This window comes from Fusarium solani (assembly GCF_023522795.1).
Source record: "Fusarium solani strain SB1 chromosome Unknown bctg00000001, whole genome shotgun sequence".
Classification (NCBI taxonomy): domain Eukaryota; kingdom Fungi; phylum Ascomycota; class Sordariomycetes; order Hypocreales; family Nectriaceae; genus Fusarium; species Fusarium solani.
The window spans coordinates 457,138-481,587 of record NW_027072156.1 but is presented as its reverse complement, the minus strand read 5'-3'; the positions used below and the strand labels follow the sequence as shown (position 1 = coordinate 481,587).

The 24,450-nt window shown below is 50.5% G+C and overlaps 9 protein-coding genes across 9 annotated transcripts; 6 read left to right on the top strand and 3 right to left on the bottom strand.

The window, feature by feature from the left end:
* Positions 1–21: 21 nt before the first annotated feature.
* On the top strand, positions 22–422 carry MRS44_002237 (uncharacterized protein; the record flags this gene model as incomplete). Its single annotated transcript, XM_065622743.1, has 2 exons — positions 22–188; positions 338–422. The coding sequence occupies 2 exons, from the start codon at positions 22–24 to the stop codon at positions 420–422; spliced, it is 252 nt and encodes an 83-aa protein (XP_065478815.1).
* Positions 423–1,240: 818 nt separating this feature from the next.
* On the bottom strand, positions 1,241–2,245 carry MRS44_002236 (uncharacterized protein; the record flags this gene model as incomplete). Its single annotated transcript, XM_046271531.2, has 1 exon — positions 1,241–2,245. One exon carries the CDS (start codon positions 2,243–2,245, stop codon positions 1,241–1,243), a length of 1,005 nt encoding a protein of 334 aa, XP_046126807.2.
* Positions 2,246–2,788: 543 nt separating this feature from the next.
* Positions 2,789–4,415, top strand: MRS44_002235 (uncharacterized protein; the record flags this gene model as incomplete). The annotated part of the gene is made up of 4 exons (XM_065622742.1): positions 2,789–3,058; positions 3,111–3,481; positions 3,529–3,608; positions 3,661–4,415. The coding sequence occupies 4 exons, from the start codon at positions 2,789–2,791 to the stop codon at positions 4,413–4,415; spliced, it is 1,476 nt and encodes a 491-aa protein (XP_065478814.1).
* A 621-nt stretch (positions 4,416–5,036) lies between these two features.
* MRS44_002234 (uncharacterized protein) lies at positions 5,037–5,718 on the top strand (the record flags this gene model as incomplete). The annotated part of the gene is made up of 3 exons (XM_046279685.2): positions 5,037–5,333; positions 5,386–5,495; positions 5,544–5,718. 3 exons carry the CDS (start codon positions 5,037–5,039, stop codon positions 5,716–5,718), a joined length of 582 nt encoding a protein of 193 aa, XP_046126805.2.
* A 242-nt stretch (positions 5,719–5,960) lies between these two features.
* On the bottom strand, positions 5,961–7,540 carry MRS44_002233 (uncharacterized protein; the record flags this gene model as incomplete). Its single annotated transcript, XM_046282523.2, has 4 exons — positions 5,961–6,666; positions 6,721–6,903; positions 6,956–7,203; positions 7,259–7,540. The coding sequence occupies 4 exons, from the start codon at positions 7,538–7,540 to the stop codon at positions 5,961–5,963; spliced, it is 1,419 nt and encodes a 472-aa protein (XP_046126804.1).
* A 579-nt stretch (positions 7,541–8,119) lies between these two features.
* MRS44_002232 (uncharacterized protein) lies at positions 8,120–10,187 on the top strand (the record flags this gene model as incomplete). The annotated part of the gene is made up of 11 exons (XM_046282522.2): positions 8,120–8,319; positions 8,367–8,420; positions 8,475–8,505; positions 8,557–8,626; positions 8,675–8,787; positions 8,836–9,044; positions 9,099–9,207; positions 9,258–9,382; positions 9,434–9,861; positions 9,914–10,010; positions 10,082–10,187. 11 exons carry the CDS (start codon positions 8,120–8,122, stop codon positions 10,185–10,187), a joined length of 1,542 nt encoding a protein of 513 aa, XP_046126803.2.
* A 584-nt stretch (positions 10,188–10,771) lies between these two features.
* MRS44_002231 (uncharacterized protein) lies at positions 10,772–13,968 on the top strand (the record flags this gene model as incomplete). Its single annotated transcript, XM_046278940.2, has 6 exons — positions 10,772–10,799; positions 10,858–11,054; positions 11,106–11,274; positions 11,334–11,661; positions 11,708–13,831; positions 13,884–13,968. 6 exons carry the CDS (start codon positions 10,772–10,774, stop codon positions 13,966–13,968), a joined length of 2,931 nt encoding a protein of 976 aa, XP_046126802.2.
* A 760-nt stretch (positions 13,969–14,728) lies between these two features.
* On the top strand, positions 14,729–18,203 carry MRS44_002230 (uncharacterized protein; the record flags this gene model as incomplete). The annotated part of the gene is made up of 14 exons (XM_065622741.1): positions 14,729–15,347; positions 15,393–15,445; positions 15,491–15,942; positions 16,012–16,040; positions 16,085–16,266; positions 16,311–16,519; positions 16,567–16,593; positions 16,639–17,017; positions 17,063–17,141; positions 17,186–17,244; positions 17,291–17,549; positions 17,594–17,714; positions 17,758–17,849; positions 17,899–18,203. 14 exons carry the CDS (start codon positions 14,729–14,731, stop codon positions 18,201–18,203), a joined length of 2,865 nt encoding a protein of 954 aa, XP_065478813.1.
* Positions 18,204–18,321: 118 nt separating this feature from the next.
* On the bottom strand, positions 18,322–23,857 carry MRS44_002229 (uncharacterized protein; the record flags this gene model as incomplete). The annotated part of the gene is made up of 9 exons (XM_065622740.1): positions 18,322–18,744; positions 18,795–19,064; positions 19,116–19,573; positions 19,625–19,744; positions 20,149–20,192; positions 20,499–21,134; positions 21,181–22,760; positions 22,807–23,651; positions 23,701–23,857. The coding sequence occupies 9 exons, from the start codon at positions 23,855–23,857 to the stop codon at positions 18,322–18,324; spliced, it is 4,533 nt and encodes a 1,510-aa protein (XP_065478812.1).
* Between the last annotated feature and the right edge of the window lie 593 nt (positions 23,858–24,450).

The following is a 24,450-nucleotide window of genomic DNA, read 5'->3' as shown; positions in this document are numbered from 1 at the left end:
GGCAAGATTCAAGGCGCGTCGATGAGCCTCAAGAACAGCCTTGAGCGCACTGACTTTTTGCTTCCCTTTGGCAGCCCAGCTCACGGCTGCAAACCTCCCTCGATGCTCCACAAGCACATCGTCGATCTCTTTCGCAACATCGAGACAATTCTTTATGATGCTTCGAATGTCGTCCCGGATACTACTAGGTAAGGGATCTCCGGTCTCACTGCCGTCTGGCACCAAATCCTCGAGGATATTAAGGGTGAGCTTCAGCTGGACAGTTCCCGGCTGACAGCGCTCAAGTCGCTACGGGCATCCCTGCAGTCAATAATGAAACCTCTAATGGTGCCGATAGTCTTGTCAGCGACTTGCGCGAACGCGATACAAGAGGCGGCAATCTCCATGGCACCGACGACGCCAAGCTGATCGCCTTGAAATGATGCGCAAAGTGAAAGGAGCGAGGAGGGAGGAATCTAGAACTCGAGATACATACCTCACACCCAAGACGCGACCAATGAGTATGCGGAAGTCGTGTCTTCAGCCTCACTCGAAAGAGGAAAAGCCTAGCGGTTCGCCCAACAGCTGCGCCTTCGGCGAGGCGTTGTTAGCTGCAGGTGGCGATTCTCTTCAACATTGTTAGGCTACTGGAATGTCTAAGATCAGGATAAAAGATCATTCCGATGTTTGGGAAATATTATTTCTTGGATCATCTGGTGTGTTTCACTTTAGAAGAATCTAATACTGTTATGCTTTAGTTCGTGTTTTGGACCCCATCATGTTAACAAGAGCTTTTCCTATCGCGGACTATATAGGTGCTACATCAGTGGACCAAGAGCTCAAAAACTAAGGAGATGATATTTTGGAAACCAGATAATGATTCAGAGACCCATATGACAGTCTGCCTTCTTCGATCAGCAAGAAAGACTTGATGCGTAGTCAGATTTAGGGTAGTCTCAACATGCCGTATGAGAGGGAGGATCCCTACCGTGACACAGTTTTGGTGGTCTCCCGAGGAATGTAATAAGCGTTCATTGATGGAAATATCATTATATTGATCGTAACCTACTAGTAAAACCACTAGAAGGCTGTGCAGGCTTATAACTGGCACGGCAAAGTCTCCATTCACAGTGGCTTCCTCTCGAACGGAACATGGAATGTCTCTCCGACACAATTTAGTTGATAACCTCAGTACCACCAGTACCTGATTCGTAGCAACTTACTCCGTAATCTCTCCATCATTAAGCCTTTTGTCTCATTTCTATTCCCCAATTATCTTTTCCAGGTATCGAAGCCAGTTCTCCCCCAGAACCTTCCTCATCTTCTCCTCTCCCCAACCCTTTCTCGCCATCGCAAGAGCCAGTTGCCTCCTATCCGCAAGCTTTCCCAGCGGCTTCACTACCTTCTGACTACCCCATGGTGTGAGCTGTCTGGCGTAGCCTTTGTCGCTGTTGCACCAGACCAGAAAATCGCTCGGCCGTGCGTGTCCTTCGCTAGCATCAGACCCTACACCGACCAGATCCTCACCCACGAGACCGATAACATAGTCAAGAGCGTCGACGTAATCGTCCACCGTGCTGTCGTTGCCTTTGGCCATGTGAGGGCCAAACTGACTCAGTCCGATGAATCCACCTTTCGACCCGAGAAGCTTGATTAAATGGTCATCTTTGTTGCGAGGGTGTTCTTTCAACCCACTAGGAAGGACGTGAGAGAAACACGGTGGCTTGTCGGCTGGTGCGTAGTTGATGACATCTTCAGAAGTCTGGGGGCCGACATGGCTCAGATCGCAGACAATGCCAAGCTTGGCCATTTCCGTCACCACCTGCTGTCCGAAGCCTGTCAGACCAGAGTCCCTGATCTCTGTGTATCCAGCACCGCTGTAGTTTTGCGTGTTGTACGTGAGCTGCATCTTTCGAACACCCAAGTCACGGAATACCCGCAGGTATGAGAGTTGATCCTCGATGCCGGAAGTGTTTTGCCAACTCAACAGCACAGCGGTGCGTCCTGATTTCTTTGCCTCGCGGATGTCTTTGGCTGATTGTGCTTGAACGATGAGATCGGAATGCTCCTCAAACCACTCCTTCCACTGTACAACATTGGCAAGACTCCCACGCAGCCCTTCCCAAAGACCACATGTGCAGGAAACACCAGTGATACCGCCAGCATGCCAAGCCTCGAAAATGTCGCGAGACCAGTTGCTAATGTTGAGGCCATCAAAGTGGATGGATGACTCGTAGATGGCCAGGGCTTCTTGTTCGGTAGGCATCTTGAACTTGGGGGGTTGCGCTCGGTTGTGGAATCCTGGTCGAGGATGAGCCTAATGGGACTGAACTACTCCGGATCAGGAGAGGAATACCCATGATATAGTCCTTGTTCCATGGGAATTGAGTTGCAACAACTAGGGTAGAGCATTCGGGATAGTCCCGCTGATTCTTACCCGAAAAGGGTATCATGGGATGTCTCCGGCAGTGAATCGGCGCGCCTCCGACCCGATCTTTACCGTGTAGGTTTATAATTGTCGGCCTTCCTCCGGTTGATAGCGTTGTGCGGATCCTTCGTCGCTTACATATCGCCTACCGGAGTTTCAATGATTGGGTATAGCCAGCTCTTCGCAATTGTCGACATCAATCACGTTCTCATGGTTGTGTGGGGTGACTTACATACCGGAGATAGCAAACTTGCGGTCGAGTATTTAAGAGGATTGGCATCAGGATGCTCGGATATAGCTTTTTTCTTGCCCCCCAAGACGAACACTGCTGTCGAGGTTATCATTGTAATATCATTGGCAATTATTCTGATATCGTTGACCATGAATATCTCTCCAAGTCCAAGCAACAGCTTGAACCAACAAGATGTCGGTGGGAAACACGCCGACGTTCATGAGAGGACGGCCAGCGACGAATATGATGAGTCGCCTCAGCAGCAAGAGCGTCGACCTCTGAAGAAACGGATACTGGCTGTACTTTGGGATACCTTTGACAAGTCACCTGAAGAGAGGAAACTCATTGGCAAACTTGACTGGTGGATCTTGAGTTATTGCTGCATTGCGTACTTCGTCAAGTACCTTGATCAAACGAATGTGAGTAAACAATAGTGTTGAGAAGTATGAAAGTTTACTTACAGTTTTACAGGTCAGCAATGCCTACGTTTCAGGCATGAAAGAAGACCTCAATATGACAGGAAATGACCTCAACTACCTCAGCACCTTCTGGACAGTTGGCTACATCATCGGTCAACTCCCTTCCCAAATCATCATCACCAAAGTTCGCCCTTCCATCTGGCTGCCCACCGCCGAGCTCATCTGGAGTTTCATCGTCATCGGCATGGCGGGTGCCAAAGACGTCAAGACCCTTTGTGGTTTGCGTTTCATCGTCGGCATGTTGGAAGCTTCGGCTTATCCTGGTGTCATGACGCTACTTGGGAGTTGGTATACGCCGATGGAGCTGGGGAAGAGGGCTTGTATTTTTCAAGCTTCTTCTAGTGCTGCTCAAATGTTTTCGGGGTAAGTAGACCGGCAGCTTGTTTGAATTTGGCTGACATGGTGCGTAGATATCTTCAAGCAGCTCTTTACTCGGGTATGGATGGAAGAAGTGGCCTTCGGGCTTGGCAGTGGCTTTTTGTGTTTGATGGTATGTAATGAACTCTTCAATGATCTTTCACAAGAGGCTTACACTGTGATAGGCATCATCGGAATTCCCATCTGCCTCTACGGTTACTGGGCCATCCCCGACTCTCCAAACTCATCCAAGGCCAGATGGCTCAAGCCTGAAGACCTCCAGATGGCCAACGACCGCATGCTCAAGCAAGGTCGAGCTCCGATGAAGAAGCTTACCTGGGGGATCATCCGCCGAGTTCTTTCAACCTGGCACGTGTACCTGTTCTGCGCCATCTTCATCGCCCACGTTCTCGGTATCAAGATCTACTCGTACTTTAACCTTTGGTTGAAGGCGACGGGCCGCTGGAGTACCGAGGAGGTCAACATTATCCCCAGCGCTGGATATGGACTTCAGATTGCTTGCACTCTTACCTACGCTTGGACTTCAGATGCCATTGGTCTGCGATGGCCTCTCGTCATTGCCGCCTGTCTCGTCTCCATCATCGGCACCATCATTCTCTCTGTATGGCCGGAGGATAACCTCGCCGCCATGATGACAGGATGGCTACTGACATTCTGTGAGACTGGTGCTGGTGCACTGATCATCACCTGGATCAACGAGGTCCTGTCATACTCGGCTGAACACCGTGCTCTTGTCATTGGTGTGGTGGAAACCGCAGCCTTCACGTTCCAAGCCTGGGTGCCATTGTTGATTTACGACACAGGAGATGCTCCTCACTTCCCTATTGGTTATGAGATGGCGACCATGTTCTTTGCTCTCGAGATTGTCTTGACATTGGTCATCCTGTATCTGTCCAAGAAGTACCCGATAACTCATTAGTTAGCTACATCGACAAGCCTCCAGGTTTCCAATCCTGGTTACATCATCCATAGCTTAAAATACATTCTTGCAAACGTGTGTCACTTCTTTCTCAACTTCCAGCCCTACATTAATTACTGCATTTGGAGATGTAGTTCTTATTGGCCATGGTAATCCAGCCGCACCATTCTAGAAACACAGCCTTGAACAAGGGTTTAATTATCTCATCGGCGTTAAGCCCAGCTGGCGCCGACAAGTAAGCTTGAATAAAAGTCAAGATGACAGGTGCTGGCGCAGCCCCATGCTAAAATCTTACTGCGAGGACCCATTTACCACGTTCTGCAAGCTTCATTCGCTTATCTGGCGGTCCTCCGGACATGGATGTAAGAACTAGCGCCAGTGCGGAAATCTGTAGGTCGCCATGACTGAGGGCGATGCTATAGCGAGAGCTTGATTTCAACGTCAGGCGAGAGCGAAGAGCGAGCAGCGAGGAGATGGAAACCCACAGGTTTCTATGTGAGAGAAAGTATATAAAGTCGAGGGTGGAAGGGATTGGGAAGCATCAGCAGACTCGAAGCATCAGCCAACAGCAACGGACCAACCAGCAGTTCAACAAAACCAAACAACTACAATCATCTCAACATGCGTGCCGTACTCTTTGTCTCACCTCTTTTCATCCAACTCGGACTCAGCCTGGGTCTTGAGCGAGTCGTGCGTCGAGACACTGGCAACGGCGTCTTCAACCCTCCCAAGACATCGTCCTTCCTGCAGCTAGATCTCCGCGTGACGCTCCCAGCAAACGTTTCCACTCCGGATGGCATGACTGCCCTGGCTCCCAATGTTGAAGGTGGCAAGGCCACTGGTGCCTTTGAGGCTGATATTCTGCCTGTTGGTGCTGCGTATGAGCGAGTTGCACTCAACGAAGCGGGAGAGAACAGTGTGAGTGGCATGTGTACCCTTAAAACCTGGAGAGATGTTAACTCTTGTGTAGTTCTACCAGAACCGATACATCTTTCAAACCGCCGATAACGAAACCCTGAGCCTCGAAGTCGACGCGATTCTGCACTACGAGAACAACGCACTTCATGGATTTGGTCTTGGGTAAGTCTCTTAAAAGACCAATAGGTACAAGCGCTAATAATTGTGCAGTAAATTCGCAACAACTATCCCAGAGCTCTTCCACATCAACTATGAAGCATACATCGTCGAGGTCATGGCAGACTTTAACAGTGGAATTGCGGTTGGAGAGGTTTTCGAGCTCACGTCTTGTGGTCGACGTGATGGCGAGCCTATCAAGGGTCTGCTTCCTCCTGGAGGTGCATAAGCCCCTGCCACATTGGAGGAAGTCATTACAGGACTTGTTGATCTAAGGGCTACTGCTCTGGCTTATATCAACACGGATTTTATTATTTCTCGGGCTTGACTGAAGGCTACACGGTTATGCAATCTCCATAGATAATTCTTTCGATGGACCTGCGAGTTGTGTTTGCCATAGACTTCATACGACACATTAATCGATTAGATCGAATGTTACTTCTTGTACCATTGATGTATCTATTCATAGATCTACTCCTTCGAAGCATCAAACACATATGTACTGCCGATGTGATCACTTCTCAGGTGACTATTCCCCTTGCCCTGGGCATTCTCCCTCAGCGTACCTCCCGGAACCTCATAGTCATCCCAGTAGATCCCCCGCCTCTGCAGCTCCGGCACAAGTAACTCGACAATGTCTTGCCAAGATTGCGGCTGCACCACAGGAGACAAGTTGAAGCCATCAACATCGGCCTCCCTAACCCAACGCTCCATCCCGTCGGCAACAGTCTGCGGGCTTCCAACTAGAACAGCTCCGTTGCCACCGATTGAGAGTTCCTCTGCCGCTCGCCGGGGTGTCCACTTTCCGGTTCCCTGCTCCTCGTTGAAAAGGTTACTGAATGCTGACTGGATAATTGCTGAAGATTTGCTGTCTTCAGGTTTAATCTCTTCGTCGAGATCGTATTTGCTGAGGTCGATACCAGTAAAAGCGCTGAAGATGACCAGGCCGCCTTCGATTGACTGGTATTTCTTGATCTCTTCCAGCTTCCTCTGAGCATCTTCGTCTGTCTCTCCTAGGATGACAGTAAGACATTGGAAGAACTTTAGACTTTGGGGATCCCGTCCCTGTTCCGCAGCCAACTGTCGGATCTTGGCAACTTTGGGTGCCAAGGTACCTGGGACGTGGCCAGCGATGAAGATGGCTTCGGCATGCTTGGCCGCAAAGGTCGACCCAGCACTCCATAGAAGTTAGAATGTGGTGATGAAAAATACAGTTAACTCGAATACTTACGGAGAAGTTCCGGCCTGGAAGAGGAACGGTGTCCTTTGAGGACTTGGGTCGACGATGAACGGACTTTCCAGCTTGTGGTACTTCCCTTCATGTTTGATTGTTCGGACCTTGGATGGGTCGATATAAGTCTCGGATTCCTTATCCTTTACTACCGCGTCATCGGCAATAGAAGACTCCCATAGTCTATTGGCGTTAGGAGTGTCTATCCCTGTCGACATTTGTTTTGGAAACTCACTGGTATAGAAGTCCCATCAACTCATCCGCTGCCGCGTAACGCTCATCATGAGGAATGATGTCTGTCAGCCCCATAGCCAACGCGCTGGCCTTGTTCCAGGATGTGACAATGTTCCATCCAATGCGGCCTTTGGTAAAGTGGTCGAGCGTTGAAAAGCGACGTGCAAGCAAGAATGGTCTCTCGTAGCTTGTTGATGCAGTGACGCCAAAACCCAGAGATTTTGTTACGGCTGCCATGGCTGAAATGGGCTATCACCAAAACTTAGTGACATTCCCAGCGACTCATGGGCGTAGATAGACTTACAACAAAAGGGTCTGTGACAGGGAACTCTGATCCTATCTTGATGGCAGGATCTCGACTCCCCTTGTACACATCAAAGCCCCCAACCGTGTCAGCCAGGAAGTACGACAAAAACTTTCCCTTCTCTAGTAGCTTCGCCGTCTCGAGCCAGTAGTCGAGGTCTCGCTTGTCTGCCGACCGGTCTATCGGGTTGCGCCATTGCCCGGGGCTGGTATGGCCCACGGTGCAAGCATCAAAAGCATTGAGATAGATGCGCTTCTTCTTTTCCTCTCCGGAGTTCGTCATCTTGGTTGTCTGAATAGCGTGCCGTCTAAAGAGAGTCGGTGATATGAAGTCGTCTCGCTTACACTACTCTCCCCTAGCTCAAGACAAGGGAGGCAAGGCCAAGTGGGATCACTCAATGTATTATCAATCACGGTATCCGATGTCGCTTCCCACCGTTTAAGCGGATGCATGACTCCGTGGAAATAGTTCGGATCGCTTATTCCCAAACTCCACTTTGATCCATCGTCGTTATATCGACATCCTTGACAAACCGCTTCGTATTGCCTTATTTGGCAAATTCGCAATCCGACGCTTGTTTTGCATCTTGCCTTATCGTGTCGTCTTTGGCTCGCGTATAGTTCCCAACGCTAGAAAACATATGTCGGGTAGGAGTCGCGGCAAACAGCATCCATCGAAGGATCAATATCTCCACTGCAAGATGGTTTCTTTCGCCTCATTGCCTGGGTAGAATTCGCAATAGCATGCTAGACCGACAATGCTTAGCCTCGCCCCCAATCTGCAGGTATATCACCCAGATTCCCGGGTCAAGATGCATGCCACCGTCCAACGTTCCAAACACTCGGGTACACAGGGCTTACAATGGGCTCCCGCACAGCATCTGACGATCCCGATGCAAAGGGTAACGGCCTTGTGCCGGTTGCACTTGATGTCCGCAGCTCTGACCGAGACGACGCTTCCACAGAGGAGCATCGAAAATATGTCTTTGGGTTCAAGCTGCCTCGTTACTTCAACAAGGATGAGGATCGAAGGCTGGTTCGCAAGCTTGACATCTTTCTCATGTACGCACTTTCACGGTTCCGCAGGGGCTACCTTCTAACCTTTGCAGGTCTTACACTGCTCTCTCGTGTTTCATGCAGACCTTAGACAACACCAACATTGGGTAGGATCTTCTCGATGTCTCCCACATTCTTGAGTACTAACATTTTCGTACCAGCAATGCCTACGTCTCTGGCATGCAAGAGGATGTAAGACCCACAGCTGAATGAGAGTTTCATCAATGCTAACCCATCTCGCAGCTGTCACTCTTTGGGAATGAGCTGAACTATTTCTCAACCACGTTCAACTGCGGTATTATTGCGGGAGCAGGTCAGTGATTTCCACATGATCAAGTCTCTCAACTAACGAAGCCGGCAGTGCCGCTGATGTTGCTTTCTACACGTGTTAGACCGTCCTTGCTCATGCCAATCTGCGAGCTTGCTTGGACCGTTCTTGTGATGGGTATTGCCGGAGCTAAGAATGCTGAAACGGTATGCACCACTCTTCAACAGGAAACTCTGAAGCTGATCTTTTTTCAGGTATATGGCTTGCGTTTTGCCATTGGTTTCTTCCAGGGAATCGCGTTCCCCGGTTTCGCTGCTCTCCTTGGCGCTTGGTATACCCCTTCGGAGCTCGGTAAGCGAATGGCTCTGTATGAAGTCTCTGCCCGAGTGGCCGGCATGTTCTCTGGTTACATCCAGGCGGGTCTCTACACCAACATGAATGGAAAGGGCATGGCGAGTTGGAGGTGAGTTCGACTACAGTTGCCAAGATCTCTTAGGCCTTGACTCATAGTGTATAGGTGGCTATTCATCTTCGATGGGATCATCTCCTTTCCCATTGCCATTTGGGGCTTTTACGCTCTTCCCGATCAACCAAGGGATACCAGAGCAAAATGGCTGAAGCCATCGGTGAGTCTCGTCTTCTCGCTTGATGGTCTCACTAGCTGATAATTTCCCAGGAAGTCGATCTGGCAATCGCGAGAATGGACCGTGTCGGCCGCCGACCAGTACAGAAGATCACTTGGGCGCGCTTCAAGGGCATTTGGACAACCTGGCATGTCTACCTCTTTGTGACGTGTTACTTGTATGTGAACTCTCTTCCAGATTCGAGTATGGTCACTGATATCCTTTCCAGCCTCTATGGTGCCTTCTCTTGGGGGGATGGCTACTTCAACCTCTGGCTCCAGTACCTCGGCAAGTACACCGTGCCTCAGATCAACAACATCCCAACAGCCGGACAAGGAGCTGCTCTTATAAACTCCATCATCAGCGGAATCATCTCAGACTGGCTCCAAAACCGCCCAGTTGTCATTGTTGCAAACATGTTGCTTTGTCTAGCCGGAAACGCCTTCGTCGCCGTATGGAAGGCCCCTGAGGCACTCAAGTTCATCGGATACATCTTCATCACGGCGGGCCTTCCTGCGCAGTCTCTGACAATCGCCTGGTTGAATGAAGTTTGCCAGGGTAACGGAACATTGCGTGGTCTAATCGTTTCTCTCGGCAATACCATGGTCTATGCCATTAATGCCTGGGCCCTGGTTCTACTCTTCCCTGCTGTGGACGGTACGTTCAAGATCCTTGCTCGGAATTCTGATATTCTAACAACCACATGCAGCACCCCATTACAAGGTAGGATATCAGGTTTGCGCTGGAATGATAGGTCTGGCTATTGTCACCGTCTTTGCGATCTTGTTCCAGATTAAGCGAGACATGTAAGTTTACCCATCTCTACAAAGTAATTTGTTACCTTGATACGTGAAACGTGCTAACATTTCTTGTTTAGCAACAACGGGAAGGCTATTCGTAACGACGAAGGCCTTTTGGAGTTCAAGGCTTGGCCTGTTGAGGCCACCGAGTCTCCACGAGCAACTGAGGATTCGAGAGCCTAACGTAAGGATAGTCCGTAGCACGTGGGAGAAGTCAGGGAGCTACCGAGCCTGGCCAGATTGAATTACCACGGTTACTGGCTTCGAGTCAATTGTAATTAGCTCTTAAACATGAATTACTTGCCTAGACTCGCATGTAAACAGTGTACAGGGATTACCTCCAGGGTCAATCAAGCCTGCCGAGGTATAAGCCTCTCCGTCCAACGTGAAATGAACATGTTTGAGTACATAGTATTACGACCATTCCGAATCTGTCATGAGTAGCTTGAAATCCTTAGCCGATAGACCCGCTCACTTAATGAAATGAAAGACTCATTCCGTGCAGAACCATCTCCTCGGGACCCATCAATCCATAAGGTGCTAGAAGCCGATGCCGGCATCCTATCAAAGATTCGTCATGGCTGCTAGTGAGCACATCATTTCGACGGATGGGCTCTTGCGGATACAGGATCCCTCGCGTCTTGGCAAGGCCCCGCAGGTCATACCAGCTTCTTGGCTATTAATGTGCAGCAAGCTTGCAGGGTTGTTCGCTTCCTGTTATGATTGATAGGAGATAACCTCACTCACCAAACTTGTTCTTCGTTACAATGCCTACAATCATCGGAGTAGACGTTGGTAAGCAGACCCAGAAAAGCTGTTCAATCAATTACGAGCTAATATCTCGTCCTCCCAGGCGGCACCAACACGGATGCGGTGGCTATTGATCTGGTCTTGAGCGAAACAAGCCCAATTGAGAGTGTACTTGGCTCTGCAAAGATTCCTACCACTTCAGACACGAGCCATGGTATCAACGAAGCTCTCAAAGGGGTAATTCGCGGCATTTCACAGGAGGCCAGAGACGACATTATCGCCGTCAATATCGGAACTACGGTTAGCATTTTGAGCTATAGTCTTCTGAAGCTATTCACTGATTTTCTTTAGCATTTCATCAATGCCGTCATCGAAAAGGACTCCAGAAAACTGGCCAAGATTGCTGTTCTGCGTCTGAGCGGGCCATATGGCAGGGAGGTACCTCCATTTGCCGGTCTTCCTGATGATCTAAGGGAGATTGTTGAAGGATACAGCGAGTCCCTACCCGGCGGTATTGAGAGTAAGAGGTATTTCCTTCACCCATTTCCAATCCTTGCTGACTGCAGTTGCGCTTTCCAGCTGATGGCAGAGTTATTACGCCTCTTGATGAAGATGCTGTGAAGAGAGCGGCAGAAGAGATTCGGAAAGCAGGGATCAGAGATATTGCGGTTGTTGGGATTTACTCACCGATAGATTCCGAACTGCACCAAGAAGCTAGGGTCGCTGAGATCCTTCGTTCTGTCTTGGGAGAAGACATCAACATTACCCTTTCACACAATGTGGCAGGCATCGGGTTCATTGAGAGAGAGAATGCCACTATCCTCAACGCAACCATATTACCTTTTGCACGCAAAACTATCCGACAGTTTCAGAGGTCTATCCGAGATTTAAATCTCTCTGCAAATTTGTGAGTTGACCTTTTGATAATAGTACTACCGCTAACAAAAGAGCAGATTCCTCACCAAGAATGACGGCACCCTCATCAGTGCAGAAGATGCATCGGCTTTACCTGTTTCGACCTTCTTATCCGGTCCAACAAATTCACTCACAGGAGCTGTCTTCCTCGCCAACATTCAGGATCGTCTCAATCAGGGCGCTCTCGTCCTCGACATTGGCGGGACAACGTCCGATGTCTGCGCTGTAGAGCCATCTGGGCTTCCACGGCCAGCAGCAGCATTCTCTCATTTGGCGGGAGTGAGGACAAACTTTGCTGTTTCCGACTTGCGAAGTATAGGTGTTGGAGGAGGCTCCGTCGTTCAACTCAGTGAGTCTGGGGAAGTGACTGTTGGACCCCGTTCCGTGGGAAAAGACTTGACGCAGCAGGCTCGGGTCTTTGGAGGTTTCATTTTGACTACCACGGATATCCTCGTCGCCAGTGGGCTGGAGGGTGTAGGTGACAGGTCATTGGTTTCCGATGTCTCACCATCCGTCGTTGGCCGGGTCAAGGACAAAATCAATGTCCTCCTATCAACAGTCCTCGACGAGATGAAAACCACTGAAGAAGAAGTCCCGGTCATCCTAGTAGGAGGCGGCAGTATCCTCTGCTCCGACAAACTACAGGGTGTATCAGACATCATTCGACCGCCGTTCGCCCAAGTCGCCAACGCTGTTGGGGCAGCAATGGCAAGAGTCTCGGGTGTCAGTGACGCGATAGCGCACGTCTCTGATGAAAAGTCAGAGGAAGAAGCCGTCAGACGAGTTCGAGAGCAGGCCATCTCTCACGCTCGTCAAAATGGGGCAGATAACCCTGAAGTTGTGGAGGAGACTATCCTGCCAGTTCCCTACGTCAGCACCAGGTCTCTTCACATCAACGTTCGAGCTGTGGGTAGACTTTCAACAACGGGATTCAAGCCTAGCCAAACAAGGCCCTCGTCTTTGGCCCAGGATACAGAGCAAGACGACATTGGCGGCACGCCGGAAACCTCCACTTCGGCAACGGAGTCATCGTTTATTGTCGAGGACAAATCACTGCCCTCCATATTCACTGCATCTTACCGTCCAAAGATTGTTCACGGCCGATGGACCCTATCTCCAATCGACCTCGACCTGATTGCAGAAGGTTGCGCTATCCTTGGTTGCGGCGGTGGAGGAGATGTCTACGCAAGCCACCTCAGCGTCAAAAAGCTCTTTGCTTCCGGCGGCTCTGTGGATGTGATATCTCCCCAAAATTTGCCCGACGAAGGATTCATCCCAGCCGTTGCTGTCATGGGCTCTCCAAGTACCTTCTCAGAGCGACTACCGTCCGGCGAGGAGCTCAAGAACTCAGTTAACGCTGTGTTGAAATCGCAAGGTCTCGGCCTCGATGACTTGACTGCTGTGATGAGTCTCGAAATTGGAGGCTCAAATGGCTTGAGGGGGATACAAGCAGCACTTTGGACAGGCAAGCCCCTTATTGATGGCGATCTGATGGGTCGTGCGTATCCGAACCTGTGGCAAGTTACTCCTAATAACGCGGGGATATCACTTGCACCTGCCGCTGCTTCAGACGGGAAGGGCAATACGGTCGTGCAAGTTCAATCGAACTCCAACCGGGACATCGAGGATGTGCTGCGGGCTGTGTGCGTTCAGATGGGACAGGCAGCAGGCATATCCCTTGGAGCACTGACAGGCCAACAGGTGAAGCAAGTCGCCGTTCAATCTTCAATCTCTCTTGCTTGGCGACTTGGCCGAGCGGTACAGTTGGCAAGGGCAGAGAAGCGAGACATCGTTGATAGCATCCTCGCTACCCATCCTGGCAGAAGGATCTTGACGGGCAAAATCACCAGCGTGACGCGCCATGTCCGTGGAGCCTTCACCGAAGGCTCAGCCAAGATTATCCCCTTCGACACAGATACACCAACTGAAAACGAAATCAGAGTCACGTTCCAGAACGAGAATATCCACGCATTCCGAGTCAAAGATCAGGTCACCCTTGCCAGTGTACCGGATCTGATCTGCCTACTTGATGCCGAAGACGGTAGAGCAATTGGGACACAAGATTATCGATACGGGCTTCGAGTTCATGTCGTGGTCTTGGTTGGAAACTCACAGTGGACGGAGGGAGAAGGTTTGAGAAATGGAGGGCCTGCAGCCTTTGGGTGAGTGGATCATCCTTTTTACGCTGAACTCGGATTGCTAACAGCCTCCCAGGCTTGACATTGACCACGTTCCTATTGCCAAGGCGAAGCCACCATCCTCAGTTACTCAGGATTATGGTGATTTAGTATTGCAGTGAATTGTTTTGTATTCACTTGGAGTTCAGATGTTAGTGAAGCTGCCTATGTAGGAATGTGCCGGCCTGAATTGGCGTGGTGGATTGAGCTACCAGGGGTCGATACTTTAGGCACGAGACCAATATCTATTTTCCCTCTGGACCATCGTCAAACTTAGGATGCTGCATAACTTGTAGTTCTTTCTCCGCAAACCTCGAGGTCCTCTGGGCCCATGCTTGAACGTTTCGAGAAGGTGGTGTCCTGGGAATGGTGTGACCAGGTTGAATGGCCTCACCTTTGCCCGGAAGAGCCGGCAAAGGGGTAAAGGCTGCGACTTGAACTACTCGAGCTTATCAGAGACAGATGCGCGCGCCAACATGCTCAAAATAGGCCGTGGCCTGAAACAGAGGTCTAGAGCTGAAACTATCTTCAGAGCTAAGAGCCTTGTACTGCCGTTTTTACACTTCTCACCAGCTAGCTGCAGACAGCTGAGACGGGGAAATGCCTCAGTTCTACCCGGACAGCATCTGTGATTGGCATGAGGCTTTTGGTCACATCCAGGGTCGCATCTAACCGCCCGGGTGTGGCGCAATACGGGCAGGACCAACAACCAACAACCAACAACCAACAACCAACAACAGTCTTGGCATGAAGAGATTCCTCGGCTCCCCACCCCACGGAGTTGGTAATTTAAGTGAGGCAAAAATCAATCACTGCTCGTCACGTCACATATCTCTTTTGTTACCTTGTATTGTCGTTAAAACTGTCCAAGACCTTATCGAGATGGCTGATATCCCGATACCTTCCACGGAGACTGGGTCTCTGTCGAATGGGGGTCCTTCGACACCCAGAAGCCCCCTCAGCAGGCTTCGTACTCCATCCGTTTCGATAACCCCTCCTCCTGCAACCAGGAATCAAGCTACCCCAGTAAGCGTCAGAAATGGCTCATCCCAAGACGAAGTTGTCCGTGCTATGAATACCATGAGGCTTTCGGAGCCAAATGGCGTCGACAATCTCTCGGAAGTGGCCGAGGCTGTTGACCGAGTCGCTAGAGGATCTGACAGTCGAGCTGCATCTCTGACCCCCGAGCCCACTTCCTCAAGGGCCGGCACTCCTCGACAAAGACGCCGCTCTCAACGCTCAAGCTCCGGTATTGACAGGTTGCCCCATAATGTTCTCGATGAGGAGCTCCCACACGATGCATTTCACTCCCCCGAGTTTCAACAGGCCTTTCGAGATGCCAAGCAACTCATGTCAACTGTTGAGGGCGTTTTGGGAAGTTCATCGCTGCATAATAGTCCGGAGTCGACTATCAAGCGACTTCATGATGAGGCTGGCGAATTAGCGAGATTTGAGTACCCATCGACTCGAACTGTTGGCTTTGTAGGCGACTCGGGCGTCGGTATGTAAGAATGGACGCGTCGTGGCAATTTATTAACAATTTCAGGCAAAAGCAGCTTGCTCAACTCACTCCTTGATGTAAAGGGCCTTGCAAGAACGGTAAGTTTCAGTCTCATCTTGGTTCCTACATACTCACGAGAGCAGAGCAACAGTGGCGAGGCGTGTACCTGTGTCGTAACAGAGTTCCACTATCACAACCGCGACACCCTCGACATTGAAGTCAACCTCTTTACCATGGACGAACTTCGAGAACAACTGACTGGAATGCTCCAATCTTACCGGCACCACCATCTTCACAGCAATGAGATAGAACCCGATGAGAGGCGGGACGTGGAGGATAGCGCCAACTTCGCCAGAGATACCTTTAGAGCCATGTTTAGAGGCTGGCTGACCGACGAAGCTTTCCTCATCGACCAACCAGCGCAAGATGTCCTCGAAACACTGTTTCAATGGGCTTCCAGGGCAAGACCTTCGGTTTTCATCACTAAGCAGTCCGGGCTTTCACAAGATGCTTGTTCCAAGGCCTTGATGGAGCTGGCTTCGGAGCCACCCTCACGCAATCAGCCTGCTCAATGGCCGTATATCCGAAGCACCAAGTATGTATCTGTCTCAGGGCTTTGGTATAGCTAACCTGATAGGGTCTTCCTGAATGCACACATTCTCAGCCGAGGCCTGATTTTGGTTGATCTGCCAGGTATGTTCCTAATGACTGCGCCACTCACTACTGACGGTGTCTAGGGCTCCGAGATCTGAACTCAGCTCGTAGGATGATCACGGAGCGGTATCTTTTAACATGCAGCGAGATCTTTGCCATCTGCAACATCGGCCGTGCAGTTACCGACGAAGGAGTCCATCAAGTTTTTGAGTTGGCGAGACGGGCTAGTCTCTCAAACGTCGGCATAGTCTGCACCAGATCTGATGTAAGTAAACTGTTTCAACTCATAATCGATACTAATTGTGATAGGACATTGTTGCCGAGGAAGCAATCAGGGACTGGAGGGGTGAACGGGCTAGGGCAATTAAGAACCTCACGGATGCCATTGCCACCGACGAAAGAGACGCCAACGAAGTCGAAGAAGATCTCTCCGACTATCAAGGAGTTCCAGATGATGACTTAACAGAAGAAGAAATGAAGGAGCAAAGGGAACTTTGGTCACGACAGAGAAACATCAGGTAGGTGGATTGCAGCCGCATTTTGGACTGAAACTGATATTGGATAGCGCCCGCAAGCAAAACCACCAGTTTGAGTAGGTCCTCGGGCTGGTAACTAGGCCCTCCGCTAACTTTCCCAGGCTCAAGCAGTATCTTGTGACGACTCGCAATTCTTTCGTGACGCGGGAACTGAGGATCAAGTACAATGAGCGTGTGACCGCTGACGAAATCAAGATCTTTTGTGTCAGCAACAAAGATTACTGGCATTACAGAGATGAAGCAAAGGCCAAGTCGGCACGCTATCTCCAGCTGAGTGGTATCCTGCAAGTCCGCAAGCACTGCATCTCCATCGTGGCAAACAGTCAACGAGGCATTGCCACGCGGTACATCAAGGACCAGATACCGGCGTTTCTCGCGCAAGCGGATTTGTGGGTTCAGTCTGGGGCGCGAACGGCGAGTGAGGAGCGGCGTGAAACACTCTGCAGGACACTAGACGATGTTGAGAGACAGCTGAGGAGGGTACGAAGGCCATTGCAGAGTCCGACTGTTACTAACATGATGCAGGGCCTTACTTCGACTACAAGCGTCGTTAACCGTGTAGCCCACTCGTTCAATCAGGACTTTGCGGCACACGTATACGGACGTGAGTTTTAGTCTTCGTCAAGAAGATAATGGCTAATGGATAAGCTCGACGCATTGCATATTGGACCCAGTCGGCAAAGGATGCTGGGAAGGCATGGGAGGGGGTAAGTTGACTTGTCATTGACACAGACCCTTGCTAACTATCTCCAGTGGAATCATGGTGAGCTACCGCAGAGGGTTTTCTGTTCCATTACTAATAGCCTAGGTACATATTCTGCTTTTTGCCGCCAGTATGGCGATTATTGCACGCCAGCTGTTGGGGCGCACAACTGGAACGAAGAGATTATTGAAGGAATGGTACAGGATCTAGAGAACCCGTGGCAGGAGCTATGCAACAGTCTTCAGCAACGGCAAGCCAGCCTTATCCAGAGTGTCGAAACGATGCTGGATGCTGCATCCGAGCCGTTCGGTAGGCGAACCTCCTGTCAGAGAGAGTGTGACTAATGGGCACAGAAACCGAACTCGACGAATACTACGATACTCTTGCCCCACTGATGGAAGCTCTATTCAGACGACAACAACTCCTTCTCGACTCTATCGAGCGAATCAATGAACAGTTTGAAACAGATCTGGGGTAAGTTGACCTGAACTTTAAAGGTACGTGGCTGATCAGGCAGACTCCTCCGGATTGACTCGCTCTCCGGTGTCAGAAGCTCTACCGTTGGAAGAGCAATGGAATATTCATACACAAAATGCAACCAAGAATACGGTAAGCATTCTGGATCTCTTGACCCACGTCAACTAACACCGCCCCTCAGGAAGAGGAAGTGACCTAAGAAGAAAGAATATTATCGGAAGCGCCCTCTCCAACCAATACCTCTTTACCGCCTTGGTGAGAACCTTCAGAGATTCCTTCCGTGCCAAAGCTGAAGAATCTCAAGAAGCAATACGCGAGGCTGTAGTGCGGTATCTGGATGTGGTGCAGGAGACTTTCGATCTTGTGCGCAGTGAGAATGTGGCAAGAGAGAGCCAGCAGGATCCGGATTTCAGACTGAGAGTTGAGGAAGTTGCGAGGACGGGTAGAGAGACTATTCAGAGGGTTCATCAAGTTATTGGTGTTTGATGGCTGGCATCATGTCTTGGTCTCGGAGGGGGCCTTATATAACAAGTGTGCTATTCTCCTAACAGTATTTCCTCTTTATAAAAATCTCTGATTATACGCAGTGCCTCCTCATCCTGGGTCAATACCTGGAGCATGGACTAATACTAGCAGCTTTCCCAGCATCCTTTGGAATAACACCCGCAGCAACAGCAGATTTATAACACCACCGCCAATCAACCTTACCATTACACTTCCAAGACCAAAAGAACCATCCATCCGACTTTTCAAACGACTCTACCTGCGCAGCCCAATAATGCCTGTACCAAGTCTCTTGTCCATCAACCTTAAACTCGTCCGTGTTCTTGAGAGTGCTATTGACGGAGAGAGACCACTCGCCGACGTATACGTTTTTGCCCATGTTGTCATCACAGGCTGTTTCAATGTATGATTTCTTGTTACCGAAGATGCGGTTGTCAAAGCTGAGGTAGCGATGGGCGTCGAAGAAGATGAGGTCGCTCTCGGGGAGGTATTCTCGAGGGTCTCCGGCACCCCATGATTTGCCCTAAAGCCATTGTTAGTAGGAATGGCCCACGGTGTGGTTGAAAGCCGTACCATGAACTGAATGTGAAGACGATCAGACTCGGCAACATCGAGGTAACCCTCCATAGCCTGTATACGGTGGAAAGCCTTGGGGTAGAAATTCTTCCTCATGTCGGTGGCCTCGGCCTTCCACTTTCCAGAACGAACGGGTTCGTTCATCACCTCCAACATGCCAACCGTGGTGTAGTTGCCGTTGGTGTGAATTCGCTTCGTCATCCATTCGAGAAATCTGGCAGCTCGCTCATAGTTCTCGGGTGTGTAGAATCCGGGGTTCTTCAGGGCCTACGGTATGTTAGTCTTGGAGATGGCGCCTTGAGACCGATGGAAGCTTACATGGCCAGTGAACTGCTCACTCGGAGACTGCGACCCCGGAGCACCATGAAGATCGATAATGACATAAAGACCGTGATCTTTACACCATCCAACGAGACGATCAAGATGCCAAATACCACCTCGTGGATAATACTCATCCTCCTTGATAATATCCTCATACATCCAGAACCCAACCGGGATACGAACAGCGTTCAAGCCGAGACTCGCAATCTGCTTGATATCATCCTTAGTAGTCCAAGTTTCCCAATGCTTCTTGAAGGCCTTGTCAGCTGCAGCCTGGCCTATACCTTCGACGCAAGTCCATTCGTCGTTGTAAGGACCGCAGTTCATCTTCTTCCATGACTCTTCGGCCATCCAGCGCTCGATGATGAACTGAGAGCCGAGGTTGACACCTCGGATCTTGTCAGAACCCAACAGCCATCGCTCAGATAATTTCTCTCCCTTGTGGTATGCGGCTCCTGCGACTTGTTAGAACTTTCGACCCCATTGGGGAATGCGAGTGAACTTACTCCTTGACTGGGGAGTCCAAGCATTTGCCGCTGCAAGGAACAGGCAGAACACGAGTTTGGCCAGCATCTTCTCAACGATAGCAAAGTTGATAATCGAGAAAGGATTTGTCAAGCCCGAACCTGCAGGCAGAGTAGAATATGAAGTGCAGTGCAGAAGAGAAGGGGGATGAAACCAGAGACTAGATATATCAGTTCGGACAGAGTTCGAACCCTGATCAATTTGATATGGAGTGGCCCCAGAGCGAGCCCGCGAGACAATTCCGCGTTTGACAGCTCCGTTCATCTCATTCCGCACTGAATAAACGCTCCGGATCCTGCATGCCAGTTTCAACGGCTGCGTCTGTGCACTTTGAAACGGGAGATCGTCATCCGTACTCCGCAAATAAGACCACAAAGTTCCCACATATTCTAGCTTTAGAATATCGTTGGTTCAATCCTTCAAGGATTGGAATTATGAAGGGTGCGGCTGATGGTTTCCACGTATCCTTGCGCATCTTATCGCCGTTTCCCAGAGACGTGCATACTGGCCAGTGGCTGGCGAACATCACCGGATTTCTCGGCTTCGGAGCTGTCACATTCAGATTGATGCGGAATAGCGGAATGGAGGGTTCCACATATATGATCCTACAGGTTAACGGCGGTCGGTGTAGAGTGAATAGACACGTCACAATGCGTAGCATCGAGATCGGACAGTGCCATTGGAAGCGGCCCAGCAATGTACAGCACATGCGGTGATTGAGGTTTTTGAAACATGAGGAGACATCAAATGATGGAGAGAGAACATGTTAAATAACACAAGGAGCGAGGGTATTCTATGCTGCTAACAAAACACTACGTACAAACCCCGTTTTAAGTAAAAACATCAGTAGCAAACCTCTGGTTCCGGACCTCCTCGACAAACTCCCTAGCCTCCTTCTCGCTCATTTCATTCAACTCCTTCAACAGTCCAACACAAGCCTCTTCAACAGCCTTGCCCATATCACGACTACCACAAACGTACAGCTTCGCTCCCCGGTCCCAGAGCTCAGCAACCTCGTGCCTTTCCTCCACCATTCGGTGTTGGACGTACTTGCAGTTCTTCGTCTCTTCTGAAGTTTCGCGGGAGTAGGCTCGCTTTACTACCACGGCACCTTGCTTCTCCCACACGTCAAACTCTTCCCGGTATAGATCGTCTGTCTTTCCACGGCAGCCAAAGAAGAGCAACGCAGGTGCTAGCTTCCTCCCAGCAGCCATTTGCTGAGCTCGCTCCTCAATAAAGGCACGGAATGGCCCAACTCCAGCGCCAGCGGCGACGCAGATGATGGGAGTGGTCTCTGGTGTGAGGGGAAGATGGAAGGCGACGTGCGAGGGACGAATGGCAACGTGGACGAGGTCGTTGGGGCTGAGGTTGGAAAGATAGTTGGTTGCCACTCCGATGTGACGTCCTTGGCCGGAGAGTGAAGGCTCGTCGAGGATGGAGTAGGTTACTGAGACGTGGTGGGGGCTCTTCAAGGGCGAGGAGGCGATGGAGCTGGAATATGTGAGTATTCGTTCTAAATATGGTTAAGGGAACTTACTATTGACGAATCCTCATCGGTGGTAGCATAGTCAAGAACGGAGCCAATGGGAGTTCAATCTTGGGGAAACGCTCAAGAAGATCCATGACAGAGACGCGCTTCTTGGTGACCTCCTCTTGCAACTTGTCACCAGCGAGATCCCGAAGATTCCGCTTGGTCTCGGCATCCAAAGTGTACTCTGCCAGAGACAGGATATTCCTCTTTGTCGCTGGCTGCGCTAGCTCAACATAGGCACTAAGAACGTTCCAAGCAGAAGTCGGCTGACTCATGGGAAGAGCCACTCTCTTCTCTCCCTCGATGGTAAGCACAGCGTCCCATGAGAGTTTGAAGTGTCGGAAGACACGAGAGACGGTTTCTCGGGGGTTGATGGGCAAGATGCAGAGGTAATCACCTGCCCGATAAGACACCTCGCTGGGGAGCGCAATCTCGAAATGTTTCTTGAGAGGAACTCCTGGTCCACTCAGGTCTCTTGTAGCTGTGACGATTGCTTCGTTGACATCTTGGCGGAGTGTCGAACTTCGAGGCATAGAGACGCAGACCGACAAATCTGTCTGCGGCATCGCAATCTTGGGTTCCGAAACAGGACCCTCCTTCTGCAAAGCAGGCCATAGTACATTATCCTCCCAAGTCTCAAAGTCCGTAAACGGATCCCTATCTGACGTATCTGTGAGACCAATCTCAGCAACCCGTTTAGCTCCATTTTCCTGAAGCTCAGTGTTGACAAGCTTAGGAACTTTGTGGAAAGTCGCAGACCACTCTCGATGCCCGACTCCGAAGACGGCATAAGATACCTTGTCAAGAGGTTTACCTTCAAGGTTCTTGAGCCAAGAGACAAAATGTGCGGCGTTGTCTGGGGGTTGGCCTTCGTAGGAGGATGTGATGATGACGACGGGTTGGTTGGTGGGCAAGTTCTCTTTGGCGACGTCGAGAGACTCGATGCATGATGCGGTGAAGCCGTGGGAGGCGGCATCCGCTGCCAACCTCTGGGCAAGGGATTCGCATGTTCCACTGTTGGAGCCGTAAAAGATGCTGATTCTTTTCCCATCAGACTCCGAAACCTCGTGTTTCTCGTCCTTGGCTGCACCATTCGTCGTAGCGGTCGGTTCAGCCGTCGTCCCACGAAGTTTATGCTCTAAATCCAAAGGCGACATCCCATGCCTCAACGCAGCCCGGATATAAAAATCCTTAGGCTTCACCGTGAGCGTCTCCGCGATCCTCAGATTATACCCCGGATCATCCATCGAAAAGTTGAAGTTCTGTAACAGGAGCGCAACGGCAAGCAACATCTCCTGCCACGCAAACGGCCGTCCGATACAAGCTCGCACTCCATTGCCAAAGGGCTTCCAGCAGTTTGGATGTTCCTTTTGGAGACGCTCAAAGTTTTCATCGAGCATGCGTTCGGGGCGGAAGAGGTGTGCGTCTTCGCCAAAGACTCGGGGGTCGAGGTGGGCGACTGTTAGGAAGGGGCTGAGGACGTCGCCTTTCGCTATGGGGTATTTGTAGTCGAGGAGGGTGTCTTTGAGGGCTTCCATTGCGACGCCGGGGATGGGGGAGCAGACACGGAGGGTTTCGCGAAGGGCCTACTAAAGTTAGCTGGGGGCTTGCGACGGGTTGAAAGCTACTTACAGCCGGGATATATCTCAGCTTAAAGATCTTCTCAACGGTAATGGGTTCCTTGCCCATAATGTCATCCACCTCCTTCTGAGCCTTTTGGTAGCAATCCGGGTTCTTGAGCAACGAGTAAAACAAGAACGACAACGTGCCAGACGTCGTCTCATGACCAGCAACCAAGAAGGTAATGAGGTTATCAGTGATACTGACGTCGTTCATCTTCTTCCCCGTCTTGGGATCCACACCGTTCATCATGGCCGCCAAAAGATCCTTCTTCTTGCTGTCGGAATTGGCTCTCCGAGCTGACACGACTTCATCTGCAACCTCCCGCATCATCTTGATGTCTTGAAAGTACTTTTTCGTTATAGCTCGGTAGAACACCTTGGCCACGGAAGGACGCTGAAACCTCTTCCCGGACTCGGTGAGAACATCGCCCATGCTGCTGATGAACGGATGCGCCGTATCTCGATAAAACGAATTGAACCGAAAGTCCATACTGCAAAGCGCAATAGTATCAAACGCCAATCGCGTAAAATCATCAGCAGCAAGAATAGCCTGCGAAGGACCATGTCTCGCCCACTTGAGAGCCAACTGCGTCGCGATATCGTACATCTCGTCAAACATGCCCCTGATGTTCACGGGACCGAAAGCAGGCATCAGGACACGGTGGGCGATGCCCCAGTTCTCCTCGCCAAGTTTTGCCGTGAAGAGGCCGTCGTTGGCGAGGTTTCGGACTTCCCAGAGTTCGTTGTTGATGGACTTTTGGAATCGTGTTTCGTCGCAGACTTCGTTGACGAGTTTGTTTGAGCCGAGCAGGATGTATGACTTTCCCTCGGGAAAGCGTAATCTGTAGATGTCGCCTAATGGAGTCAGTTATAATGAACAGCCCATAGTACCTTGCATAATTACCATAGATCTCGTGGAGTCGGGTGAGGTCTTGCAATGAATCCTCTGATTTGAACTCGGCAATGTGTCCAAGCCAGGGAAGCGCCGGCGGCTCGGGGATCGGAGTGATGTTGCTATCGCCATTTCTAGCTTTGGATTTCCGTCGAAGTAGAGACGGCATGATGATTTTGTGACAAAAAAGCGCCAGTGTTACTGTACAATGCTGTAAAGCAAGTCCGTCTTTAGATAGGTGAGATTTAGATCATAGTAGATAATCAGGAGTAAGCAGACTACGAAGGGGAAGACCTCTTTATATCCCCATTTCACCTTACAATTAAGTAAGAAAAATCTCCGACTCGTATCCTCTAACGAGTCCCTGCAGATGATCTACCCGATGGACACCTCCCGTGCGGGTATGCAACCCTTCCCGACCCGGAGCCATGAGACCCGGCCGTTTCGGGGCTCCGCGGACGACCGGCCGGTGAGACCATGTCATGCCCGTGGGGGCCGTTGCACCACTTAAAAAGAGTATTTATTCCACGAGCATGGCCACGGTTACGCGAATCTTATTGCGGCGTCTTCCGGTGCTGTATTGTATTGGTTGGCGAGATGAGCAGCGCGCAATGACGCTGGTTACAGTACGTAGAGGGGAGGGAGTGTCTCACGCACCATGCGACGTAAGCAGTGACGGAGCACGAAACTTATGTCAGTATGAGGACGTCAAGGTTCTCATTTGAGGTGTATTAAGTCGAGGCCTTTTCCGTGGCTTGCACC